The sequence below is a fragment of the Mastomys coucha genome, unplaced genomic scaffold (genome assembly GCF_008632895.1).
Source record: "Mastomys coucha isolate ucsf_1 unplaced genomic scaffold, UCSF_Mcou_1 pScaffold13, whole genome shotgun sequence".
Taxonomy (NCBI): Eukaryota; Metazoa; Chordata; class Mammalia; order Rodentia; family Muridae; genus Mastomys; species Mastomys coucha.
In genome coordinates this window covers 60,326,509-60,354,473 of record NW_022196895.1, presented here as the reverse complement: position 1 = coordinate 60,354,473, position 27,965 = coordinate 60,326,509, and the positions used below count along the sequence as shown (strand labels likewise).

General features: G+C 44.6%; 1 protein-coding gene and 1 long non-coding RNA gene across 3 annotated transcripts in view; one reads left to right on the top strand and one right to left on the bottom strand.

The window, feature by feature from the left end:
- The window catches only part of LOC116087269, an 11,832-nt gene extending 11,206 nt beyond the window's left edge, over positions 1 to 626 (bottom strand). The window contains exon 1 of the long non-coding RNA XR_004117343.1: positions 376 to 626. This is a non-coding gene — a long non-coding RNA (uncharacterized LOC116087269). The remainder of the gene's footprint in view (positions 1 to 375) is intronic.
- Positions 627 to 6,017: 5,391 nt separating this feature from the next.
- Fech (ferrochelatase) overlaps positions 6,018 to 27,965 on the top strand; it is a 36,021-nt gene continuing 14,073 nt past the window's right edge. The window contains exons 1-5 of one of the 2 annotated variants that reach the window (XM_031365869.1): positions 6,018 to 6,221; positions 11,828 to 11,951; positions 17,299 to 17,418; positions 20,885 to 21,033; positions 25,065 to 25,199. In XM_031365869.1, coding sequence (XP_031221729.1) covers positions 6,155 to 6,221; positions 11,828 to 11,951; positions 17,299 to 17,418; positions 20,885 to 21,033; positions 25,065 to 25,199 — 595 coding nt within the window. In that variant the 5' untranslated portion in view covers positions 6,018 to 6,154. Of the gene's footprint in view, positions 6,222 to 6,261; positions 6,600 to 11,827; positions 11,952 to 17,298; positions 17,419 to 20,884; positions 21,034 to 25,064; positions 25,200 to 27,965 lie in introns of those variants that run through there. The other variant, XM_031365871.1, reaches the window with a different exon arrangement.

Here is a 27,965-nt window from a genome sequence, read left to right as displayed (position 1 = left end):
ACCTCCACCTTTTAAGCTCTGGAATTATAGGCATATATCACCATACCTGACTTCAGAAACACAGTTCTTGTTGGGCATAGTGGCCCGTGCCTTTAATCCCAGCACTCAGAGGCAGAGGCTGGAAGATCTCTGAGTTTTAGGCCAGCCTAGTCTACACAGTTAAGTTCCAGGGCTACATAGAGAACTTCTGTCTCAAGAAACCCAAACCAAACAGAAAACATGTTCTTAGCCCAGAAGTTGTACACTCCGGCTACAGGGTTACAGAACAAGTACTTCAGAGGAAGTTAGTTGCTTTCAGTATAGCCAGGTATTCAAAGCCTTACCAGTCACCACCAGAAGATAGGGAATGGCCAGCTAGGGTTCTTCCATACAAACCTGAGGGGTTACGTGGCCCTCTTGATACTTTAAGGTTTCTAAATTTCAGAGTCGGAGAAGTAGCAAACTGTTGAGACCTTGTCGCGTTGACACTGGGAAACTACTACAGGCTCCAAAAGGGTCCCTTCCTCCGGCAACTTCCGGAAGCCCCCACTCAGGTTTCACATTTGCAGAGTTCCCGTCTGACTTCTACACAGAAACTAGCAGTTCCGGCCCCTCTACATTCTTCTGTCTGTGCTTTCCTCCCTGGCCCCAAGCCACAGCAGACATTACGTTGTGTATCTTTGTCTTTGTCACAGACAGCTGCCTAAGTGACCCTCTAGAACGTTAGTTCCATGTGGGTACGGATTATTGCCCAGTGTTGTACTGACAGCAGGCTTCGCCTTCATAACCGGCCTCCTAAGTGAGTGAACTACTTGTGAGGACAAACAGTTCTTTTAGGACTTTCCCACACTTTATCCTCCCCGTCACGTGGGGCAGTGCTTTTCTCACTGTGGACACACTGAGTGAGTGTGAGCACGGATGGTCTCCAAACTCCTTGTGGTTAGAGAAGGTTTCAAAGCACGTGGCGCTTTAGGTCTGGATCTGGTGGCTTAGGTCTTAATTGTGAGGACGAAGGCTCAGATTTCCCCGAGTGATTCTTCTAAACTCGCCATTTGTCACATGGAGCCAGCCACTGTTTCTCTTGCACGGAATCCCTTCCCCCAGTCCCTTTCTGATTAAAGAGACAAAGTCGAGTGATCTAAATTTAGTTCATGTAGCTCAGAGGTGCCAATCACTGCAAATAATGAATTAGGGGAGTCTCCCCTTCCCTGGAGCACTGAGCTGAAACCAACAAATTCATTTTATTTAGAACTCCAGGCTGAACTCCAGAGTGTTGCTTGTGACAGGCAAGTGCTTTATTCACTAATTAAGTCACCCAGGCTCAGACAAATCTTCTCCCTGGTGGTAATACTGCTTATCTTGGTCAACACAAAGCCTGTGTCTTTCTGCCTTCTGTTTGCTAATGGAATTGGTATAGAATTTTGTTTAAAAAAGTGTAAGCTTGAGGGGGGGGATGGGGGAGGAAGCATATACATGTATACATATGTAAATCTCATATTTATTTAGCCTTTTAAGGACTTTCAAAATGTTTTGTAACCCAGCATCCAGAACTCACAACTTCTGGACTAAGAACACATTTTTTTTTTTTTTTGTTTTTTTGGTTTTTTTTGTTCCTGAGACAGGATCTCTCTCCCTAGCTATCTTGGAACTCACTCCGTAGACCACGTTGGCCTCAAACTCAGAGATCTACCTGCCCCAACTCCTCAGTGCTGGGATTAAAGGCGTGCGCCACTATGCCCAGCAGGAACTGTATTTTTGAAGCCAAGTATGGTGGAATATGCCTATAATACCAGTGCTTAACTGGTGGAGGCAAGAAGACCAATGAGTTCAGGATGATCTCAGCTGCATAGTAAATTCAAGGCCAACCTGGGCTGTGGGCGTCCCTGTCTCAAGAAAATAAAGGAGCAAACACACACACACACACACACACACACACACACACACACACACACACACACGCACGCACGCACGCACGCACGCACGCAAGCACGCCGGTTAGGGTTAGAGTTAGGGTTGGGTTAGGGTTAGGGTTAGGGTGTGTGTGTGTGTGTGTGTGTGTGTGTTTATCAGCTTTAAGTAGAATTCATATGAAGTATATTTTACCTGCTTTTATTTCTTAAGAATAATAAAAAAAAAAAATTCACTGGGCCGGGTGGTGGTGGTGCACACCTTTAATTCCAGCACTTGGGAGGCAGAGGTAGGCAGATTTCTGAGTTCGAGGCCAACCTGGTCTACAGAGTGAGTTCCAAGACAGTCAGGGCTACACAGAGAAACCCTGTCTCAAAAAAACAAAACAAAACAACCCCCCCCCCCCAAAAAACATTCACTGGGAAGCTGTTGGATTTGATGTAAGCACAACCTCAAATAATATCATTTTTGTTATCAGAGTCAAAAGTTAGCAAAAAGGCTTAGCCTAGTGGCTCAGGCTTGTAATTCCAGCAGCGCGGGATGTGGAGGCAGAAGAGTAACTGGTTAAAGGGACCTAGACACAAATTACAAAAATAACTCAAAAGCACAGCATTTTCCTTTGCTTGTTTTCTGTTTCGAGTGTGTGTGTTCACGCTCATGAGGGTTGTTGTGTGCGTGTGTCAGAGGACAGCTTCTTGAGTCAGTGCTGTCCCTCCCGACACAGACACCAGGAACTGGATGGAGGTGGTCGTCAGGCTTGTAGCAAGCACATTCCCTGTCTAGCTAGCTTCCCATCGGCCCAAGCGTTGCTTTTTTTTACAACCCATGAATCCACTGTGTGTGTACATCAAGAAGCTTAGAGCTATACAGAGAAACCCTGCCTCGAAAAACCAAAAAAAAAAAAAAAAAAAAAAAAAAAAAAAAAAAAAAAAAAAAAAAAAAAAGAAGCTTAACATACAGAGACTTTCCAGTGAGTTTTTCAAAGTCGGAAAAACAAAGCAAACAAAAAAAACCTGTAAGTAAAGGGAAAGAAAGGCCCATTAACTTTTTTTTGACAGGGTTTCTCTGTTTAGCCCTGGCTGTTCTAGAACTCACTCTGTAGACCAGGCTGGCCTTGAACTCAGAAATCTGCTGTCCTCTGCCTCCCAAGTGCTGGGATTAAAAGCGTGCGCTGCCGCCGCCACCACCACCACCGGCGCCCATTAATTTTTTAAAAGAATGTTAATTGGATTAATGTCTGGAATAAAGCATTACAGTCAGTTCTCTTTTTTTTTTTTTTTTTTTTTTTTTTTTTTTTTTGCTTTCTGGTCGAATGTAAATTTAACCTGTCTCAGCTATAGATCTTGGCCACGTTTTTGCCTTGTCACTAATCATTAGCATGTCCCTGGGAGGGGTCGAGAAACTCCTGTTATCTCTGCTTAGCAGGAGTGGCCAGCACCCAGGGTGGCAGAGTGACCCCTTCAGGGCCTCCCAGAGGTCACAGACAAGACATCTTAGACCTGTGGCCTCATCTCTACACCGTGAAGAACAGCACTTCTAAGTGTGTTGCAGAACCTCTGTAGTTCATTTTCTAAATGAACTTTAGGATGGTTCCAGCCTTAGATGGGCAGCCCTGTCTGTAATGGTCACCCTGTAATGGGTACTCTGGGGTTAACGGAGTTGATTCCATGTGATAGGCGAGGGACTGGCACTGGCATTTTATAAGACTCCTGGGTCCTCCCATCTCTGTCGCCATTTTGTCCAGATGTTTGTCCCTGTGCAGGCATTTCCCCTCATCTCCACCTATCTCAAGAGAAAGACAGCAGCCCCCTCAGAAAGCCAGTCTCTACTTTCTCTCTCTGCCTGTATCTCTCAACTTCCCCCCAGTCTCTCCTTAGGGCAATCTCAATACCTACCATTTTTATTTTTTATTTTTTTAAAGATTTATTTATTATTAAATGAGTACACTGTAGCTGTCTTCAGACTACCAGAAGAGGGCGCCAGATTTCATTATGGGTGGTTGTGAGCCACCCTGTGGTTGTGGGATTTGAACTCAGGACCTCTAGAAGAGCAGTCAGTGCTCTTACCCACTGAGCCATCTCTCCAGCCCCCATTTTGATTTTGAGAGTCAAGAATTGGCAAACAACTTGGCTTGGTGGCTCAATAATACAATCCCAGATACTGGGGAAGCTGAGGCAGGAGGATGGCAAGTTCAAGGCCTGCCCCTGCACCTTCCAAACCCCTGCCTCAAAATGTAAAAAGAGGCCTGCTGGGGCTGAGGCAGTAACAGACCCCTTGCCTGGCTTGTGTGAGGGTCTGGACTCTGTCCTCAGTAGGAGATAGTTTAACACCTCTCAGGGAACGTCTTGCTTGAGCTTGAAAATCCTGTCCTTACATACATTAGAGTTTACATTGGCCTTATAAACACAATAAACCAGTGAAGCCAAGAGCTCAGATTTTAGCCACAGAAAGCTAAAGTTCAGGTTGATCTGGACTCCATCTCTTCTTAGCTAACCTACCTGCCTACTTTCCTTCTTCCTTCTTTCCTCCCTCCCTCTCTCTCTTCCCCCCTTCCTCTCTCCCCCCTCCATCCCTCTTCCCCTCCCTCCCATCCCCCCCAGGACTTCTATCGGTCCTACCCTATGGGTCTCTCTTCCTAGAGCACTCTCAGCCTTTCAAAATACCGTTCTTTTGTTCTGCTAAATCTCTCCACAACACTTTTTAAAAATGTCTTCATTCATTTACTCACTTTACATCCCAAATATCAGCCCCTCCCCATCCCAGTCCTCCTCTCTCACCGCTTCTCCCCTCATCCCCCCACCCCCTTCTTCTCCTTTGTGAAGGGGGAGCCCCTACCCCTGGTATCACCCACCTCCGTCCTGTCCTCCCCACAGATTAGTCACTGAAGGATAGGCATATACTTTCTCACTGAGGCCAGACAAGGCAGACCTGTTGGGGGGGGGCAATAAATTCAGGGACAGCCCCTCTCTCCTGTTGTTGGGGGACCCACATGAAGACCAAGCTGTACTTTTCCTACATATGGGGGGCAGTCCATGCATGCTCTTTGGTTGGTGGTTCAGTCTCTGGGAGCCCTCAATGGTCCAGGTTAATTGACACTGTTGGTCTTCTTGTGGAGTCCCTATCCTCTTTGTGACATTCAAATCCTTGCCCCACCTCTTCCACCAAGACTCCTCAAACTTCATCTAATGTTTGGCTGTGGGTCTCTGTATCTGTTTTAGTCAGCGTTGGGTGGAGCCTTTCAGAGGACAGTTCGCTAGGCTCCTGCTTGCAAGCATAACAGAGTATCATTAATAGTGTCCAGGATTGGGTCTTGCCCATGAGATGGGTCTCAATTTGGGCCAGTCATTTGTTGGCCATTCTCTTCTCTGCTCTGTGGGTGACTCTAGCGGAGACTCGTAGCAGTGGGGGAGGCGGGATATGGATCTGGAAGTGGCCACTTTCCGCAGTCAGTCGGGACTCCCAGTGGAGGGATATGTACCCCAGAAACCTGGGCAGAGGTAAATGCCAGCTCCCTGCAGGCCAAGGACAGCAACCCACCCACAAAACCTAAAAATGTGTTGTCTACAAGATGTGCAGGCAACAGCCCTTTTTTATCTGCATCGGGCTTCCTGACCACCCCTCCTAATGCCAGCAATATTATTCTGGTTTCTTAGTGTCAAACTCTGCTACAAAAAAAAAGTGTGATGCCAAAGTAGCATAGAATGGAGCTATACACACACACACACACACACACACACACACACACACACACACCACGCACGCATGCCCCAAACCAACAAAACCTCCACCCTCTTTCTTCTCTAGAGATAAGGAGAAAGTGTCTGCACAAAGCCACCAAACTGGAGAAGGGAGGCAAAAACATGGGCACGTCTAAGGACAGTTATGGAAACGTCTAGAAAGTCTTTTGCTGAGTCCTAGCTGTGGTTCCAGTTTAGACCAGGTTGGCAGAAGCGACCGGAAGGTCCTCTGGCGCCGCAGACCTAGCGGGATTCAGGTGCGCTGACCCGTGGTGGCAAGAGCTGGTCTCCAAGCCTTATCTCGGTCTGTTGCAGCATCCAGCTAGGAAGGCTTCTAGCTGCCCGGGCCTAGAAGCCCCGCCCTCGTGGGCACACCTCCGAGGGCGGAGCTCCTGCTGGCCCCGCCCCTGCCGGCGACTGCGCCGGGCGCCGTGACAAGGCGCTGTGGCGCGGGTGCGGAGCGCTGCCAGGTCGGCGTTCCCGGGGCCTCGCCGGAGCGCCGCCGCAGAGGATCCCCGGCCGTCCCGGAAATGCTTTCGGCCAGCGCCAACATGGCTGCGGCCCTGCGGGCTGCGGGCGCTCTGCTCCGCGAGCCGCGTAAGTTGGGTTGCGTCCGCCCGCGTTCGCGAACGTGAGGCGCGTCCGGGAGGCCGCGGTTTCAGGTCGCAAGGGCCAACCGGGAGGCTCGAGCCAGCGGCTGATTTAGTGATGACTGGAAGGTCTCTGAAGGACCTAACACCTGAACCGTAACGTAGGCGTCCTTGTCACGGTTGGCATCTGTGTGCCTTGCAGTTCGCTCTCTGCTGATGGCTTTCACAGTGCCTACTGCTGCTCTGCCCCAGACAATGACTCGACTTCTGGGTAGCAGGCAGGACCCACCGTGGGGAGGCCTAGAGTTGTTTGTTTTGTTTTGTTTTTTGTTTTTGTTTTTGTAGGATATCTAAAGAAGAAAAAAATGAGACCTAAGTGTTGCAGGTACAGTTTGTGAATGTAGGGTGTGTGCCCACTAGATGAGCTGGGACCCTGGGTGGAACACACTTAGTTGGGACAAAATTGAGCAAAAGGATACTTTGAGCCAGGGTCCCAACTTATTTGCTGTGAAGAATGGGATGCAGGTGAAGTTCAGAGCATAGAGCTCCGTACTGTTACTGATGTGAAAGACTGCCACAAATAGACCCACTTGATAAGAATTTGAACGGTGACTAGACCTGGCCTGTTTCAAAGGAGTTTCCTAATAATGTCAATTTGACATCTCCTTCGGGTGGAGAAAATCTACCCTGAACATCCACATGTTATGACTGGTGCCTTTGTATTAGCACTGTACTAGTACACTGTATACTGTATTAGTACAATGAAGATCAGCTCCCCAAGGACACTGGCAAATAAAGTCCAACAGACCCGAGATTGGAGGTCATGCAACAATATGAGAAGTGAAAGTCAGAAGTAACTAAGTGAAAGGGTTCAAAAAGCCTCAGTATATCTCAATTCCAACTGTATTACAAGCCCCAGTGCTTTTAAAAAATATATTTTTTATTTCTTGAGGATTTCATATATGCATGCATTATATTTTCACCTCTAGTACTTTCTCCTACTGTCAAGATTCATGCTCACTCCCCACCCCTCCCTCTGTCCAGCTCTCCCTCCCTCCTTCCTCCCCCTCCCCTCTTTTTTAACTGGTAAATCCAGTTTATGCTATCCATACACCCATGGGTGTGGAGCCACCCACTAGAACATAGACAATTTATTGGGGGCCACACCTTTTCAAAAGAGCCTGACTCCCCCTTCTCCAGAGGCCATCAGTTGACATTAGCTCCTTAGGCAGGGTTGGGGGAGCCCGGTGGAATGTTGACTGGCTTGATCTTGTGTAGGTTTTGTGTCTCAGCCACAGCCGCAATGAGGTCATGGTGCAACTGTCCTGTTATGTCCAGTGGTCGGTGTTGTGCCCTCGCCCTCCACCGTCTTTCTACTCCTTTTTCTGCCATGTTCCCAGACTTTTTTGTGGGTGGCGGGTATGATGTGGCCATTGGCGGTGGAACGCTTCGTTCTTTGCACTTTAACTAGTTGCAAATTTCTGTGCTAAGTGCTCCCACTCCAATTTTTAAGGCTACCACCTTACAAAGTTACCACCTAATCATAGTTTTATCATTTTGGTTGACAGGAAAAGAATAATATTAGCTAAGAGGAAATTTGAGTGGTTTCTGCAACTGAATTCTAGAAGCAAAACTGGGAAAAAACAGTTTTATGTATTATTCTATACTTTTTATAACTTAGAATTAATAAAATGCTTCCTCTGGTGTGTTATATAGTGTGTGCGAGCACACACACACAGAGTTCTGTGTTTTCTTAGTCAAGAACTCTGTAGGTCTATGCAAATTTTTAATTTTTTTTTTTTCCGAGACAGGGTTTCTCTGTGTAGCTCTGGCTGTCCTGGAACTCACTCTAGACCAGGCTGGCCTCGAACTGAGAGATCCGCCTGCCTCTGCCTTCCAAGTGCTGGGACTAAAGGTGTGTGCCACCACTGCCTGGCAATTTTTTAAAATTTTAAAAAGTTTTTTCTATGCGCTTTTTTAAAAAAACTATCATGTGACTTTTTTATTTTACTTTGAATATTTTGAAATATATAAAATTGGAGTTTATCATTATTTGATGGTTTTATTGTGCTCGCTTCCATCTATTTAAACTTTATTTTTATTTTTAACTATGTGTCTGTGTATAAGTATGGGACTACAGATTCCCACAGAGGCTAGATTCCCCTTGGAGCTGGAGTACAGGTCCTTGTGAGTGCTAGGAACCAAAGCTGGGTCCTCTGCAAGAGCATCAAGTGCTGTCCACCACTGAGCCAACTCTCCTTCTTTGAGTTGTTTTTTTTTTTTCTTTTTTATGTTTAAGCTACATATATTTATCCATAATGTCTTCTGCTTCATTTATGCAGTATTTGTAAAAGGAGACTGTTGTCAATATGATACATGGAGATTTTCTTCATGATATGCTCAAAGTAAAACTTCTATTCTTTTTGAAGATTTGCTTTAAATTGTGTGTGTGTGTGTGTGTGTATGAGACACTATGTATGTGTGGGGATTTGTGCATGTGAGTGCAGCTACCCTAGGCATGGGATCTGGAACTGGGGTACAGGTGTTTGTAAGCTGCCAGATGTGGATGCTGGGAACTTAACTCAGGTCCTTTGCAAGAGCAGCAGGTACTCTTAACACCTAAGCTTCCAGTCCTGACATATTTTAATTTTTATTTATTTATTTTTTTTAAAGATGCATTTGTTAATTTTATGTATGTGAGTACTCTGTTGCTGTCTTCAGACACACCAGAAGAGGCCATTGGATCCCATTACAGGTGGTTGTGAGCCACCATGTGGTTGCTGGGAATTGAACTCAGGACCTCTGGAAGAGCAGTCAGTGCTCTTAACCACTGAGCCATCTCTCCAGCCCATATTTTAATTTTTAAATGGTCCAGAAATCGCATTGGTTTTGAAAGTTCTCCTACCATGGATTTACAGCACAGTGTTGGGTGAGAGACAGTGACAATCCTTTTCCTGTCCATTGTTACAATCCTTTGGAACAACAAGATCAAAATAACTGGCCAAATCTGAGGAGCCAGCCCCCTTTCCCCAGCAGCCCCTGCTTCTGAGATAGTGTAGGATCTTATTTCTTTTTAGTGAGCATATGTAACTTTGTACACTTTGGGTTTTTCTGTGATATTTTTATGCATGCCTATGACACTTTGAGCCTACTCGCCTCTTCTGTTATCTTCTCTGACCACCTGCTGCTTATACCCTTTCATATCTGTAATAGCCCGGTAGTTGGAGAGGGATGTTTTAGAGATGTGTTTAGAGGGGAATGTTCATCGTAAGTCTCAGGAGGAAGGATCCCTTATCAGTACCCAAATGTGGTCATAGGCAGACAAGAAGTTTGTAAGCAAGGGCATGGTAGTAGTTAGGAAGCTTGGGAATTGTACTAGGAAACCCTAGAGTACTAGCTGGGGAATAATCTGGTCCTATCCTTCCCCCCCTGTTCCTCCCCCCCCCGCCCGCTGTTGCCCCTTTTGTTACATTCACAGAAAGAAATTTATTCATGACCATCAGTCAGAATTCTGTTATCATTGCCCAGAGAGTCAGACGGAATCTCATTCATACAGGGACTTGGAGACAGAATATATGATTGAATACCTGATTAGATCACATCGTGCAGTTCATATTTAAACGTCTAAAACAAGGGGATGTGTGGTGTTTGAAACTTCATTTGAGTGGAATTGAACTTCTTTACATCAGTCTTCCCACTCTGCCTTGGTTTAGTAAGGCTTCCCCAGCATAAACTCATATAGGGGGCTCTGTTGGGAGTGTGCATGAAGTAGTTTTATTTATTGGTTTTGAGGCAGAGTCTGGCACAAACCCTGGCTGGTCTCAAATTAAAAATCCCCCTGCCTCAGCTTGCTGATGCTATGGTCACAGGCATGTACCACCACATAAACATGTATGTCATAGATATGTTCCATCATGTGAACATGTCCTTTCCAGGCATGTCCCACCATGTGAACATTGGCAATCTGGATATAAAGACATCTAGGTGAGGGGCTGGTGAGATGGCTCAGTGGGGAAGAGCACCGACGGCTCTTCCGAAGGTCACGAGTTCAAATCCCAGCAACCACATGGTGGCTCACAATCACTCGTAATGAGATCTGATGCCCTCTTCTGGTGCTTCTGAAGACAGCTACAGTGTACTTACATATAATAAATAAATAAATCAAAAAAAAAATCATCTAGGCGAGCCAGAGATACCAGTTTCTCCTGTTTTGTTCCATTTGGGTGATTTGAAGAAGTTGGAGCAGGTGTGGTTGCTCTTCTCTAGAAATTTCCAAATGAAACCATTTTATTATACTAGCCCCTGTCATGTGACAGATGTTACAGAACATTCCTCTTGTTTTTTTTTCTTGAATCTTCAGCACTTCCCCCAGTAAAGACTCATCTTGTTCTAGAGTGGGAATTAAGGCTCTGTGAGATTCTAGTCTGTCCTAGGCCACACTGCTGTGAAGTAGAGATCTGAACTTAGTCAGGCCTGTTTGATCCAAACTGAACTTTACCCTCATAGGAGATCTTAGAGGGGAGTAAAGGCAGAAGATGACCGATCTCAGACTAGTTTGTAACCTGGTGTTATGAGAGTGGGAAAGGAGGTTGCATGCATATGGTGGGTTGCAGTAGTTCCACCGTCCCGTTATCTTCCTCAGCACTAATTTGTGGTTTCAGTTTAACTTTATAGTCTGTTTAAGGACCAATACTACATGTTGCAACTCAGCATGGCACACATACATCTTGGTTCCGTTTTTTTTTTTCCTGGCACACCCCGTAATCTTGTGGAGTATAGAAAGGGGCATGCGTGTCTCACATAGACTAGCAGGACCTGTCCTCAGCCTTAACCAGTAGACCTTTATAACTGTCTGGAGGCAGTCTTGAACTCTCCTAAACCCGTGCAGAGAAGAGACCTTGAGAATGTTGACCCGCCAGCTTTCTTGCCTCTCTTCCTATTACCACTTCTTTCCTGCTACCCTTTGGCTACCCTGAATGGCACAAACTGCTTATATGGATGGTAACATCTGCCCTTCAGAGGACAGATGTGGAGAAGAAGCCTGTAGAGACTCTGGGATTGGTGGAGAGGGGATTCTTGAGCTTTGGGTCCAGGGAGGCTGGTCTGTCATGTAGAGTATTGGGCTCTGGGAACTCTACACATGGTGCATTCATTGAGAAGAGTGTTCCTCCTTCTCATTGTCAGAGCACAAGGCAGTCCTGAGGTTCCTGTCATGGATGCTTTACCCAGAAGGCTTTAAAGACAGAAATGGGATCCACACTTAGTTGGGAACTGGCCCAGTTTCTACTCTGAATGACCTGACCCACAGTGCCCCATTACCTCTCCTCAGAGGATGTAGGGATGAGATCTGAGCAAAATTTGCAGCCAGGGCATGGTGAGAAGCTATGGGTAGCTTCTAAAAAGATCAGGCCACCCCGGAGAAGGGAACTTATACCCCAGACCACGGGAGAAAGAGGCCTTCAGTGTGTTTACCTGCCTGCAGAGATGCTGGGAAAATCACCTCTGCTGTAGCACCATTTTAAAATTTAAAGCCAGGAATTATGCCCTGAGGGCCTCTTGAAAAGAAATTACTTTCCAACTAGATTTCATGCTAGCACTTTAATTTTGTCACAGTGGTGCCTGGCAGCTCGAGGGCCTGTCAGCCATGGAGGTGCCAGTCCGGTGCCGCGGTAGCAGCCACTACGGAGAAAGCGCATCGTGCCAAAACTGCGAAACCCCAAGTTCAACCAGAAAGGAGGTAACTTTTGTCTCAAATAAGGTTTTCTTTGTTTTTCTTTTCTATTGTGACAAACATGAATGGGTTTGAGCAACCTATGGGGAGAGGTACTTAGAAAAATCTAATATATTTATTAGCAATGGTATGTTATTTTCTTGGTTTCCTTTTAACATCTGTTAAATAATAGGTTTTAAGGACTACAAAGGACATATAGTTAAGTATAGTCTTCAGTCATATAAGAATCTGGCCTTGCGGGGCTGGAGAGATAGCTCAGTGGTTAAGAGCACTGACTGCTCTTCCAAAGGTCCTGAGTTCAAATCCCAGCAACCACATGGTGGCTCACAACCATCCGTAATGAGATCAGATGCCCTCTTTTGGGGGTGTCTGAAGACAGCTACAGTATACTTACATGTAATAAAAAAAATAAACTTTAAAAAAAAAAAAGAATCTGGCCTTGGTATATGTCAATATATGAAATCAATTGCGTGTATACCAGAACTTTTTATATGAACTGAACATACTTCAGCCTATAAAACAAATGCTTTGTAAAGGATAATAAGTAGTTAACCTACCAAGAACGCCTCCAGGAGAATCTTCCATTGCTACTTTTAAGCAATGTTTTCACATAACAAACATAGCTGCCAATGTCATGCTATGGCTTGTAGTTGATTGAGGAAATAGAGTGGACTTCATTCATTCTTGGTATTTTGGGGATGCAGGCAGTAACCGTGGCGTGTGTTTTCTTCAGCAACAGAAGCCACAGATGCCCACGGGGCCTCTTCTCTGTGATACAGAAGAGCAAATTCTATACAGAGGAAATTGTTCAGGAGGTCTAAGAAGGAATTAGCTGAGTCATAGTGACATCATTATCTTCCTGCCAAACAAGACGTCACTCTAGAGTTGTACAGAGTATCGGTTACTTTTCTATTGCTGTGATGAACCACAACTCATAGAAGAGTTTATTTGGGCTTCTAGTTCTGAGGGTTTCCAAGGCGGAGCAGCTGGGGCAGCATCAGAGAGCTCCCCTCTGGAACCACAGCAGGAAGTAGGGAGAGCAAACTGGGAATAGCATGAGTCTTTGAAACCTGGAAACCCAACCTCAGTGACTTCCTCCAGCAAGGCCAGATCTCCTAAACCTATCCAAACAGTACCACCAGCTAGGGACCAAGTATTCAGATGCCCTAGATTATAGGGGACATTCTCATTCAAACCACCACGAACATGTAAATGAAGTGTTTTCATTTTGTGATGGTTATTTTTCATTGTGTTATGGGCTCATTGACTGAAGGCTACCAAACTGAGGTTGATTTAAGATATGGGATTAGGGGTAGGTCCCAAATCCCTTCCCCTCAACTCTGTCTTCCTAGAATATGGAGTTAGAGGGTAACATGGGAAGCATCATAAGCAGCTTGGGCTAGGGGCATGCTTAGCAGGACGCTGGCCCTCTGTCCCTATGGTCCCTTAAGACTTGAGAAAAGTGTTAGTGTGAGCCGAAGAACTGGTCTGATGAGGAGCCTGGAGGAAAAATTATTTCATTGTTATAATTTGTAGTGGCAAAAGTCAGTAATAAAAATGGCCTTATATTAATTGATAAAATTAAATAAAATTAGGTTCTACTAAGTGACTTTATATAATATTGTAAAAAAAATAGAAAACTAAGGTAGAAAGAAAGGATTTAAAAGTCATAGTAATCTTACCATCTAGTGTTGTATTATGTACTTATATATCCTTATTGGCATGCAAACAATACTGTATGGATTATTTCACAATTTTTTTTTTTGTTTTTTCGTTTTTTGTTTTGTTTTTTTGAGACAGGGTTTCTCTGTGTAGCCCTGGTTGACCTGGAACTCACTGTGTAGACCAGACTGGCCTTGAACTCAGAAATCTGCCTGCCTCTTCCTCCCAAGTGCTGGGATTAAAGGCGTGCACCACCACTGCCCGGTTTATTTCACAATTTTTTTATCTACTGTCACCATGAATCTACACACGCTTTCTATGTTGCTTTCTCTTGTTGCTGTGACAAAATACCTTACAAAATCAACATAAAGAAGGTTTTATTCCTGCTCACAGTTTACTGGCACATCATGGTGGCAGAGTGTGAGGTGGCTGATCACATTTTACACGTGCACACAGGAAGCAGAGAGAGATGATCCTGTTGCTCAGCTCCCTTTTCTCCTGTTCACTCATTCCCAGGTGTGTGGGATGGCGCCGCCCACGGTTACGGTAGATCCTCCCACCCCACGGAACTCAGTCTAAACGCCTGCTTACAGGCACACTGAAGGCTTATCTCCTAGGTGGTTTTATAAACTATCAAGGTGACAGTCAATGTTAGCTATCTTGAGTAGTTTAGGAGTATTTTCAGTAAGTCACAGTTTAGTTATGTAAGCCTACATTCCACGCATTGATTACATCTAGTTTGGAATATTTGAGATGCTAAAGTAAGGAGTATGCTCAGGGACTATTCTGATGCCAGCCACTGTACTGGATTAGGAGTCCACAGGCTTTCAGGAGGAATTTGGTTGTTTTTTATTTGTTAGATTTTTCTAGGCCACACCATCTCCTTTGTTGTTCTTTACCTTTGCTGGGACAGTATCAAGGCAGCCATAGATAAGACAAACACAAGAGTGGAATGTGCTAACTGTGTGTGCTCACTCTCTCTGTCTCTGTGTCGTGGGGGGAGGGGTGCTGGGGGGCTATTGCATGTGCACATGTGTAAATTTGGTGTGGATTTGGTTGCTTCCTATTGTTTTGATTCTAGAAATAACATAGATCCTTGGGCCACTGATATATTTTAGATTTAGAACTGAGATTTTATAACAATAAAGATAGCATCAGTGCTATCTAGATACCATAGAAAAAAAATGACCGTTTGCTAACTGATGAGCTTTGGTTCCTATTTTGCACATTTCATGGTTCAAAGGAAACGCTTTGCACTTTCAAAGTCCCAGCATGTAACAAATGCAAAGCATTTAAACTTCTTGTAGTAAGTTTTAAAATACATGTCATCGCTGTGCAGACTTTTACGTCCAGACAAAGAGAGCCGTGGCCAGGCAGACCTTGGTCTCAGGTGTGGTCTGTCTGGAGGGAAAAAGAGACAGAGACCCTTGATTAAAGCTTTGCCCTTCATACTCCAAAACAGAGAGGAGTCAGGCTAATGCACCACTCACCATGCACAACACAGTTTTGAATTAAGTGCTGCGTGTGTGGGGGCGTCTTCAAATCACATGCGACTCTTTCATGTTTAAAATCAACACGGGTTTGCAAAAACGTGAGCAGGGCAGAGTGACATCCGCTTTACAGCCACTCTTGTTCTGAGCTCAGGTGTTATGGATGGAAAGCACAGTTCTAAATCCCGTTTGCACTTTGATACCCTCTGTGGCTTAGGTCAGTCTTTTAGCCGGGGCTTTCTCAACCAGTAATCTGTCAACTGGCAGCCATCCATAGGAAAAGGCACTTAATTTATTAGGAGTCACAGATTTCGAGGGTGAAAAGATAAGAACTCAGGGGAAAGATGGGTGGTCTCGGTGGGAAGATTAGGGGAGACTGTCATCTCATCAGGTGGTGGTACATCTGGCATGTTTAGGAGCAAGAGAACTCAACAGCTCTGTGTAGTTGTAGCATTTTTGTGTGAGAAAAGTTTAGTAGGGGCTGGGGGGATGGTTCTGGGTTAGGGGTGTGCTTTCAGTATGGGTTGAAGTCCCTACACCCACATAAAATCTGGGCACAGCTTTGTGTGTCATAACCCCAAGCCTGGGGAGTTGAGCAGGGACAGGAAGATCCTAGGGGTTCACTATTCAGCCAGTTTAGCTTGAATTGGTAGCTCCAGGTCAGTGAGGGACCTTGTCTTGAAAAATAAAGTAGAAGACAATAAAGGGAGACGGCAGACATTAAGGCCCTGGCCTCTGCGTGTGCACTGATGGGCACGCGTGCTCCCCATACCTGTGCACATACACAGGCGCCACATATCCGCACACAGAGTTTTGTAACATCTTAAGTAGAATAGCTTGGCCTAATCCTCTTAGTGAAAAGAGGATTATGCCTTCTTTCTCTAAGGCCTGGAGACATTTTTGCTTGTCACAGCCGAGATAAGGAAGTATCCCGGTTTGGTTTCTGTTGCTATAACAAAAATATCAGCCAAAACCAACTTGGGGAGGAAAGGGTTTATTTGGTTTGCAGGCAACAGGCTGGCATTGAGGGATGCCAAGGTAGGAACTGAAACAGAGACCACAGAGGAATGGTGCTGACTGGCCTCCTCCCCTATGGCTTGTTCACCTCGCTTATGCAACCTGGAACCACCTACTCAGTGGTCACACTACTGTGCGCCAGTTCAAGACAGTGTGTGACTGGCATGCCCACAGACCATTGGGAGGGAGGCACTTTTCCTACTGATGTTTCTTCTCCCCAAGTGACTCTGCTTGGTTTTCAAGTTGACAAAAATAAACCAAAACAGGTTAGCACAGACGTGTACCCTTACGGGTATGGAATATTGCCAGCCAGCATGCGGAGGCTCAGGATATTAAGTAAACAGCCACAGGAGAGTCCTCTACAGCGAAGGGAAAGCAGGCAGGTCCTATTTAGCTTAGGGATAACTTCCTGTACGACCCAAGAGGCAGGAAGAGATGAAAGAGCAAGTAAAAGACTCATGGGGTGTTCAAATCCAAGGGGGACATTCCTTCGTGTAACAGAACTCAGTCTGTGGTAGAGTGTGGTGAGTGTGTGCTTTACATATTGAGTTCACCAAATAATGTTGAAGGTAAGATGTTGGACTTTAATTTTAGCATTAAGGTTAAGAACCTTAACCTTTGGAAAGCCAGACCTATGTACTTACGAAGGACTAACACTTACAGTGCCCTTTGGCCTCTGAACAATTTTTGATTTTTTTTTTTAAAGATTTATTTATTTATTTTATGTAAGTACACTGTAGCTGTCTTCAGATACCCCAGAAGAGGGCATCAGATCTCATTACAGGTGGTTATGAGCCACCATGTGGTTGCTGGGATTTGAACTTAGGACCTTTGGAACAGCAGTCGGGGCTCTTACCTGCTGAGCCATCGCTCCAGGCCCAATTTTTGATTTCTTAAACTCTCTGTCACTAAAGAATTGGATCTTTGTTCTAGACTGACAGGAAAATAGTTGATGTCAACCTAGGGCTGGCCTAGAGACAAGGGTCAGCGTTTGAGGTGGGTCCGTGAAGAAGCGGAGGCCCTCTGTGTCTTCAAGGAGACAGCCCTGTGATGGCAGCGATGGGCCTGCAGGTTCTTATCAGCTGAAGTAACTTCTGCCCGGGAGCAAATGGAAGTGTGGCTGGTGAACTGTTTTATCTTGAGCAAATGGAAGTGTGGCTGGTGAACTGTTTTGTCTTGTGCAGGAAGCCCAAAACCGGCATATTAATGTTAAACATGGGAGGCCCTGAAACCCTGGGAGAAGTTCAAGACTTCCTGCAGAGGCTCTTCCTGGACCGGGACCTCATGACACTTCCCATTCAGAGGTAAGACGTGCTGTGTGGGGTGCGTTTGTCATCTGGGCAGCTCTGGCCTTCTGTGGGCACGGCAGCACTTGCCCCTTCTGCCGGGAAGGAGAAGGAAATGGTGTGCAGAGCCCAGCAGTAGGAGAGCCAGTTAGCAAGCAGGCTGCTTGGACCCGCTCCTCCCAGGCCCTGGGAGCGTTGCACATTTGTAAGGATGTGTCTGTGCTTGGTCCTTGACCCCTGAATAACGCTGAAGCAGCAATGGCTATCCCTCCCTGTACTTGAGGGCGGGGTATGGCTTCTCTCTCCTCCCTTCCACTCTTACTTCTTTGCTTTCTTTCCTGTCATTTCCTTTCAAAAGAAGGTTTGCAATAAAGAAATTAACTCATGTATTATATTCCTATAACTATGCAAATAATATATTCACACTAAGAAGCAAATGTCCCTTTCACCTGGAGTTCCAGCCCCAGTTAACCAAATGTTATTCCTGTGCTATTTGAAATAATGTGTGCACATCTGAGCATGTGTATACCTGTCAGTATTCTTCCCACTTCATTATACAAATGTGAATTCTTATTCTTATTTGTCACTTTTGTGATTTTTTTCTTATAACTGTTTTTTTTTATAACCGATGCTATAGATCTGTCAAATTTTCTCGTGACTGTTTTGATTATATATTTAGCTTGCACTTCATTGGTAGACACTTGTTTACAGTGTGGCCGTAAGCCCTGTTTTGTGTACCTCACTGTCCACATATGCGGCTGTACAGGATTAATATTCATTTTGTTAAATTAATAGCAGTGTGGACTATGGAGGTGGCTCAGAGTTTAGTTCTTAAAATCCACATCTTTGTTTGTTTGTTTGTTTTTAAAGATTTATTTATTATTTTGAATAAGTACACTGTAGCTGTCTTCAGACGCACCAGAAGAGGGTGTCAGATCTCATTACAGATGGTTGTGAGCCACCATGTGGTTGCTGGGATTTGAACTCTGGACCTTCAGAAGAGCAGTCAGTGCTCTTACCCACTGAGCCATCTCACCAGCCCCTGTTTGTTTGTTTTTTATTTGTTGGTTTGTGGCTGTAATCCCAGCACTGGGAAGGAAATGCTGTAGGGCAAGCTGGCTGGCCAGCCTAGCTTCCTTAGTCAGTTCCAGGCCAGGGAGAAGCCCCGTCCTCAAGGTCACTTTCTGGTCTATATATGCACACAAGTAAGCTCACCCCACACACACACCTCTGCACCCAAATATACATGTGCCTCCTTACACACACAGACATACTTTGTTTTTTGGTTTGGATTGGTTTGGTTTGGTTTTGGGGTTGTTTTTTTTTTTTTTTCTGAGACAGAAGTTTTTCTGTGTAGCCTTGGCAGTCCTAGAGCTCCCTCTGAAGACCAGGCTGGCCTGGAACTTACAGAGAGCCACCTGCCTCTGCCTTCTGAGTACTGGGATTAAAGGTGAGCACCACTGCGGCCAAGCTGCAGACATCCTACTAAGCACAGTGTCTGACACCGAGAGTGGAGCCGTGGTAAAGAGTAGCCTCTTCTGAGAGAGATTTCAGCTTCAGATTCGAAGGTTTGTTTTGTTTGTTGGCTTGTTAGTCAGGGCACGGGAATCTCTTCCCTTTGTCCTAATTCTCTTGTCTTAGAAATGATTAACTCGGTTGCCAGAAGCAATCTGTTATCATCCACTTTGCTGACTGTTGGTAATGTGCCAATCCCTGCTGCTGGTGAGCTGACTCGCTGTCCAGGAAGGCACAATGTGTGACGTTCACCCTTTGCGGAGTCCTTCCAAACCATCATCACAGTTACCTCTGCCTAGGGTTCACCCCCTTCCCCCATACACACACAATGAGCAAATGGCAAGTTCCACAGTGTTCTAAAGGCGTTTGGTGAGTGGGGAAGGCACTGTCTTTGGTACGATTATAGATAAACTTGCCTTGGCCTTGGCACAGAGTGTGCCTGGATGTTCATAGAAAGAAATACATTGCATTGTGCAACAGTGACAATTTTATTTTTGGTTATTTATTTAAGATTTTATTTTAAGTCCGGTGGTGGTGTCTCACACTTTTAGTCCCAGAAGGAGGAATCTCTGTGAGTTTGAGTCCAGCATGGTCTGCAGAGTGCATTCCAGGACTGCCAAAGCTACACAGAGAAACCAATCCTGTCTCCAAAAAAAAAAAAAACCTTTTTATTGTAAATTGTGTGTGTGTGTGTGTGTGTGTGTGTGTGTGTGCGCGTGTGTGGATACATGAGCTAAGGGATCTAGAAGAGGGTGTCAGATCCCTTGGAACGGAAGATGCAGGTGGCTGTAAGCTGCCCAGCACGGGTGCTGGAGCTGGGAACAGAGCTGGCGTCTTCTGCTAGAGCAGTATGTGCTCTCAACTGCTAAGCCATCTTTCCAGTCCCAAAGTGAGGTTTTGATTCTCCAGAATTTTGATATTTTAATACTGAGGCCTACCTCTGTTCGATTCAGTGCTTTCTAATCTCGTAACTCCAGTTCTGTTACTGTTGAGAAATGGTTTTTGTAATGTATAATTGCAGTGGTAGTGGTCTTAGAAAATAAAAGCTACTTTTTGCTTTCTAGAGAAATTTCTTAGCACTGCACTCAATATTTATAGATGCATCAGAAAGTCTTGGTTGAAACTTAAGCTTTACGTTGTTCCACCAAAACCTGTTTCGTAACACCAAAGGATAAATTTCTTTTTACATTTTATTTATTTAGTGTGTGTTTATGTATGTGTGTGTGTACATATCATGGAGGGACTCACATGGTAGAAGGAGAGAACCAATTCAGCTCATGTAAATTGTCCTCTGTCCACCACATTAGTACCAGAGTATATGTATACACACATGTGCATGTGTACACACCTGTATACCCGTGCACATGCATACACGTGTGCGCGTGCCCCCCCACACTAGTAAGTGTAACAAAAACTGCTTCTAACAGAGCCCTGTGTGAGTTAGGCTTGGTGCAGCAAGAGGCTGAGGAAGTAGCTCCCAGGGCCAGACATTGTAGTTCAAGGGCTGTCTGCGTAACATGGTGAGATTCTGTCCCAAAATTCAAAACAAATGGGGCCAGTCCTGGGGCTTCAGCTCAATGGCAGAGTCCTTGCCCAGCACTATGAGGGTCCAGATTCAGGCTCACAGGACCAAACACCACCACCAGAACCAACATAAGCTGCCTGTGCTTTCTCCCCTGATTCAGCATGTAGGATGGCAGCTAGCAGCATCCAGGTCATGGGTGCGAGGTATCCCGAGTGTGCAGCATAGACCCCTCGTGGAGTGCAGAGGTGAGCTCTCAGATCCCTGCTGAGTTGTCAGGGGTTAGGGTACATTCTAACAGCTACATTCTCAGCTACATTCCTGACCACTGGTCTTGTTTGGCTGTCCTTAAGAAGTTTTACTCATCTCTTCTTTAGTGAGTAGAAAATGTATCTTGAATTGTGAACGTGGGATAAAATCCACTCACTTATGTGTCCAATGATTTAGTAAGCTGGCACCATTCATCGCCAAACGCCGTACCCCCAAAATTCAAGAGCAGTATCGCAGAATTGGAGGTGGATCCCCCATCAAGATGTGGACTTCCAAGCAAGGAGAAGGCATGGTGAAGCTGCTGGATGAGCTGTCCCCTGATACAGGTGTGCTGTTCACATTAATGCAGTGCTAGGCTTATTAAGGTAGAAGTCAGAGTCATGTGGGAGAATGGGGGTACACTCCTGTAATTGCAGCACTGGGGCAAAGGCAAGTAGATTCTGAGCACTAGCAGTGTGTGTGTGTGTGTGTGTGTGTGTGTGTGTGTAAGAGAGAGAGGGAGAGAGAATGTGTGAGTGTGTGTGTGTGTATAAGAGAGAGGGAGAGAGAATGTGAGTGTGTGTGTATAAGAGAGAGGGAGAGAGAATATGTGAGTGTGTGTTTGTAAGTGAGGGAGAGAGAATGTGTGAGTGTGTGTGTGTGTAAGAGAGAGGGAGAGAGAATGTGAGTGTGTGTGTGTGTAAGAGATGGAGAGAGAGGCCGGGCGGTAGTGGCGCATGCCTTTAATACCAGCACTTGGGAGGCAGAGGCAGGCGGATTTCTGAGTTCGAGGCCAGCCTGGTCTACAAAGTGAGTTCCAGGACAGCCAGGGCTATACAGAGAAACCCTGTGGGAGAGAGAATGTGAGTGTGTGTGTGTAAGAGAAAGGGAGAGGGAATGTGTGAGAGAGTATGTGTGTGTAAGAGAAAGAGAATGTGTGAGTGTGTGTGTGTAAGAGAGAGGGAGAGAGAATATATGAGAGTATGTGTGTGTATAAGAGAAAGAGAATGTGTGAGTGTGTGTAAGAGAGAGGGAGAGAGAATGAGAGTATGTGTGTGTGAGAAAGAGAGAATGTGTGAGAGTGTGTGTGTGAGAGAGAGAGGAAGAGAGAGTGTATGAGTATGTGTGTGAGTGGGAGAGTATGTGTGTGTGAGAGAGAGAGGGAGAGAATGTGAGTGTGTGTGTATAAGAGAGAGGAGAGAGAATGAGTATGTGTGTGTGTGTAAGAGAGAGGGAGAGAGAATGGGAGTATGTGTGTATGTGAGAGAAAGAGAGAATGTGTGAGAGTGTGTGTATGTAAGAGAGAGAAGAGAGAGAGTGTATGAGTATGTGTGTGAGTGGGAGAGTATGTGTGTGTGACTGTTATGTATGCATTGCATGTTTGCGACAGTAGGAGCACATGTGTGTGGAGTGCATATTTGTGTGGATGAATGTGGGTGCATGTGCAAGCCCAAAGTTAGTGTTTGGGCTTCCTCCATTGCTCTCCACTTCATATACTGAGGCCTGGTCTTTCAGCTTAACTCAGAGCTCACCAATCTAGCCAGTCTGAGCTAGCCAGCTTGCCTTGGGGTTTCTTACCTTCGCCCTCAATGTGCTGGGGTTACAGGTGGCCACCTCACCTACCCAGCTCTCATGTGTTCCTGGATCTGAATTTGAGTCTTCACGTGTACTGCAAGTGCTTTATCCACTGATCCGTGTTCTTGGTCCTGGTATTGATCTGTGAATTTATTAATACATACTTCATGGTCATCTAAACTGAGTTCCCAAGGCATTATCCCCTTGACTGTAAAACTTTCAAAAATTACTTCCAGTGTTACAAGTAAACACACTGAAAATTTGGAAAGTCTTTCAAAAGGAAGTTTAAAGTTAGGCTGAGCTAGGTTGTGAAGAAGAGGCAATATTCCATGCTCAGAGGTAAGGCTGTTGCTGTGGGCCTTTTCTTCTTCTCTTCCCTCGGCAGACCATCTCACTTACAAGATTGTTCGGCCAACTTCTGTCTGTCGGGTTTGTGTCTTGCCATTTCTGTGGCTCAGGGGCCTTTCATGCACAATCCCTCCATACAGACCACAATGCATCTCTTTAAATATGGCAGGAAACCTTAGCTGTCTCTACCCACCCCTACTTGTTAGAGAATAAACTCTGATTCTTGCAGGTTTATCATGGTAGTGAATTTGATGTGCAATTTATTTAATGGAAAGAAGAGTTAGAAAGGTGCCAGTCCTTTTGGTTTATATGTTACTATAGCATCCACCCCCACGAAGAACAAAGCCAGGAGTGGTGGCCCACACCTTTAATCTCAGCACTTGGGAGCAAAGGCAGGCAGATCTCTGTGAGTTCAAGACCAGCCTGGTCTACTTAGTGAATTCCACGACAACCAGGACTACATAGAGACCTTGTCTCAAAACAAACAAACAAAGAACAACAAACCAGCCAGGAATGCTTCTTCCCACCCTTTCCCCATTTTTCTCTGGTCACTGTGTGGAAGCTGTTGATTGTCCAGACTTTCTATGGCTTCAGGCTCCCAGGTTGGCTGAACAGAGTCCCAGAGCACCTTCCCACCTTCTATCAAAAGTGTCTTTCCACTTACTATCTGGTCATTTTATTATAAGGCCATATAATGCAAAGCCAGGAGTTTACATGTGGGCAGGTTCTGACATTGATTCTCCTCTGCTTGTGTAAGCCATCAGAGGATCATAGTATTCATTTTGTACTTGAAGTTGCTGGGAAGGTAGCTTTTTAATCTAGTAATTGAGCATTCTGTCCTCTAGAGATTTATTTTTAAAATAGCCAGGACTCACTGCAACTTTGGGGCTAAGCTCAGTGGCTTGCCTGACAAGTCATTAAGTCACTCAATATGGCATAAAATTGTCTTTTCTCCTCTGTTTGGTCTGTCCATTTGTCTGTATATTTACCCACATGTCTACCCATTGATTCCTATACCTATGCATCCTTCACCCATCCATCCGACCTCCAGGTCTGGGTGCACTGAGCATGTGGCAGCGACATACAGGAAGAATATGAGCACACTGCATTTACCCTCCATGGAGCCAGCTTGCCTGACCACGTGCACTCAGGCAGCAGAGTCGCCTCCCTTGGGAGCTGCCTTTTGTTTCTCTGGACCGTGGAAGCTCTCCTTGGGTTCCTAGCCCTTGGTGGGCCTTGGTACTCATGTCCCCTTGAGTGACAGTACTTCTGGGGAGGCATGAACAAACGTCTTCTCCCCAGATAGGAAACAGATGATAGGTCAAAATAAGGATAAACTGGTGAACCAATGAGTTTTATTGAGCTTATTTACAGGAATACGGGTAAGAATTACTTACAGGAACAGTATTACCTCAAATGCCGCATCACCAAAGCCCACCACAGCATGGGTGACAACTCACAAAATTTGGGACCTGGAGCCCACTGCACAGCCAGCAGGCTTCTCCACCGGCTGGACATCTTTTGCAGTCAGCCTGAGGCTCTTCCAGGCAGCCTAGCTGCTCTCTGTTTCTTATGGGCACGCCTGCTGCTCCCTGCTTCCTTCAGGCGGCAGGGCTTGTCCGATAGCAATGCTCAGAAACCTTTTTGGTTTGCTTTCTTTTTTCCCAAGTCTAGGTCTCATTCTGTACTCAGTCCTGGCCTTGAATGTGCTCTGGACCACACTGACTTCGGACTCAGTTGTCCTGCCCGAGGAGGGACTTTGTGCTGTGACCAGAGTCCTGTTCCACAAAGCCCCAGCAGCCCTTGTTTGTTTGGTTGGTTTGGTTTCGAGTGTTCTAGCAATGTAACTCGGGCTGGCCTTGAGCTTGCCTTGTAGCCCCAGCAGGCCTTAACTTGGCTTCTGTTCTTGCTTCTGGAGTGTTGGAGGTCACAGGCAGATGCCACTTTGCTCAGTGCAGACAGTACATGCCAAGAATGAGTACTAAGAATTTAAAAATGAAATGGAGTCTCACTGTGTAGCTCTGGCTGTCATGGAAGTCACTGTACAGGGCAGGCTGGTCTCACACTCACAGAGACCCTCCTCCTGAGACTGGGACTAAAGGCTGTGCCACCATGCCCAGCTAGGCATACTGATTTTAGGGTTCTTTTCTACTCTATTTCCTTCAGCCTCTTCATGACTGATGAGAACAGAGAATTAAGAACAAAAGCTTACATTTGAAAGATGATCATGTTAGGTAGGCAAGTAGGACTGCCAATCTCAGAGAATGACCAAGCATCCCCATGCCTGCTAAATGATGGACAAGATGCCAGGCATGTCCTAACTTGCTCACCATATCAGCATTGTAGAAAATTAGGTTAGTCATTTATTGTCCTGGCCATTACACCATGTTTGGTGGCTCTGAGGAATCTATATAAAGATTAATCCCTTCTCCTTTCCGCTTGTGCTTCCTAATAGCACCTCACAAATACTATATTGGATTCCGGTACGTCCATCCCTTGACGGAAGAGGCAATTGAAGAGATGGAGAGAGATGGACTAGAAAGGGCCATTGCGTTCACACAGTATCCACAGTATAGCTGCTCCACTACGGGTAAGGATGTCGCGAAGGTGGCTGTATCCCTGGCAGACTTATCCCAGGAGTCTGAGTGCTGGTGGGATTTGAAATCTGAATGGCAAATCTGGCCTGCCGTCATTACGGAAGAGGTCAGGCCAGTTGCTTTGAAACTGCATGCTTCATGTGCTTCTGCAATTATCGGCCAGTCAGCTGAGAACTACAACTGGGGGGTGGTGGCTGTGCTTGGTTAGTACTTTAATACAGTTGGTTAACAGATCACTTTCTAGGTTTGTATCATAAACTTATTTTAACGTCTACCCAGAAATTTTTATTAAGGGAGTAAAGGGAATGGCTGTTTCTATTTTGAAAAGAGAAGTGCCTGTGTTATCACAGAATATGCTGTGTTACCACAGAATATGGAAAATGCTGCTGTTTTTATTTTTGTGTCTGTCTGTCCTTCAGTTATAGGTTAGTTACTGGTTAACTTAAAAATCCATCCTAGCCTGGTGTGGTGGCTCACACCTCTAATCCCAGGCAGAGGCAGGCTGATCCTCTATGAATGAGGCGAGCCTGATCAGCATAGTGAATTCTAGGACAACCGAGGCTGCATAGTAAGACCCTAGCTCAAAAACAAATCAACTCAACAACAAACAAAAGCAGCAGCAACAACAAAGCCAATGTGAGGCCTTGAGTTAACATTCTACAGACTGTTCTGTGTTCTTGATCTTGGAATGCATTGCTTCCTGCTGTCCTCTGTACATCTGACTGAAGATAAAAAAGAAGCTTGGAAAACTCCATATTCATGTTTGTTTGGTGCTTTTGCTATTTTGAGCCAGGGTCTCACTATGTAGACTACGCTGGTCTCGAACTCACAAAGATCTACGTACCTCTGCCTTCTGAGTGCTGAGATCAAAGGCATGTGCCACCACTCCCGGTTATTCTTAATTATAGGTAAAGCTTCTATTATTACCCACAAATATAAGTGCATTTTTCTAAAGATTTAGGTCAGCACATTTGTATCCCCAGTTTCTTTGAATATTAGTGTTATTATATCTATAAGGAGAAGTAAAAATCTACGGAGGAAACATTCCAAGTGTTGTGTGCCTTAAATACTGAGGTGTACAGATATGTGTGTGTGTGTGTGTGTGTGTGTATGTGTGTGTGCACATGGGGCGAGAGAGACAGAGAGACACAGAGAGAGAGAGAGAGACAGAGAGACAGAGAGACAGAGAGACTGTTAAAATGCCCAATCTTTCACATGCATCCAGAAGTTTGAATTTTGATTTACTTTGGGAACCTACAATTTTAAAATAACTGGTAATATATTATTGGAGAATAAGTCAGATCTTAGTATTTTCAAGGTATATTTTTATCTTGCTTTGCAAAATGTCCCTTAACATACAGATGTCTGTTCTCAAAAGTGTGTAAGTTAAAAGTGGTTATTTGTGTGGCAACAGACGCCTGTGTTCGCTTGCCAGTGGTCCTTATTGTGTAGTCAGAACTTAGGGTCACACTGCTCTCCTAGGGCACCTCATGTGACAGTCCAGGCATCTCCCATTTTGTCTTTGAAACAGGCTCCATGTATTCCTTATAGCTTCTTCCTCATTTACATTTCCACCTTCTTAACGACTTCTTTTTTTTTAAGTTTTATTGAAATATGATGAGAAAAGTTACATGATTTCAATTTATCTGAATTTGTTAACATTTAAAAACATTTTAAGTAAATAGAATTAAATCACATTCTTGTTTTCCTTTTGTACCCCAACTCCTCCCAGAGACCCCCCTTTCAATACCTACAATATCTTTTTTTATCATACTCTTTAAAATTTATAAAATATTATAACAATAAAAGTGAGTATTATAAAAGTTGTTTGATATAAAACAACAATTAATTAACAGTCTTATGTAGATGCTTGTCTACAGCAATACTGAAAATATAAACGTTTTTCTCAATATAAATTTTAAATAATTCCAAACGTATTATTATTAACTGTCTATTTCAAAATAATACATCACTACTAATATTTTCTTAAATGAACATAAATATATAAAGTGTTTCTGTTTGTTTGTTTTGCATTTAGTAGAGCTTAAGATCGTGGTTCTTACTGTGGTAACTTGATACAAGAGTTACAAACGTCAAGCAAAGCCTTCAGTCTCACACTTTGTTGTTCTCTTACAAGCCCCCTCCCAATTTAATTGTCTACATTACTTTTGGGTATATAAATACTTTTAAAATATATACGCTGTTCTGAAAAACCATAGTATAAGTGTAAAAACATGAAATAAACAATGCTACTAATAGAGAGGCTGAGATAGGAGAAGCAAGATCTCAAGACCATCATGTTGCATGCAGCAAGACACTGTCATGAACAAACAAGCTGAAAGTGTATATGGATTATATAATATTGGACCTATTTCTCCAATTACCAAATTAGAGAGATCATTGGATGAAAATCAACATATTTCTAATTCCTCATGTTTTTGGATTTCAATTGATTAGGATATGTTGATAATATTAATTTTCATATTAAGATATTAAGAAAAAGTAATTATTACTTCCTCTTGTTTTTGTTGTAAGAGATAGAATTAGGCTTGTGTGGATTTGTTCAGAGATTACTTTCTTGCTTCTTCAAGGGTGTAGTTTTGCTCCTTATGTTGGATGTTTTCCATCTATTATCCTTTGTAGGGCTGGAATTGTGGAAAGATATTGTGTAAATTTGGTTTTATCATAGAGTATCTTGTTTTCTCCATCTATGGTAATTGAGAATTTTGCTGGGTATAGTAGCCTGGGCTGGAATTTGT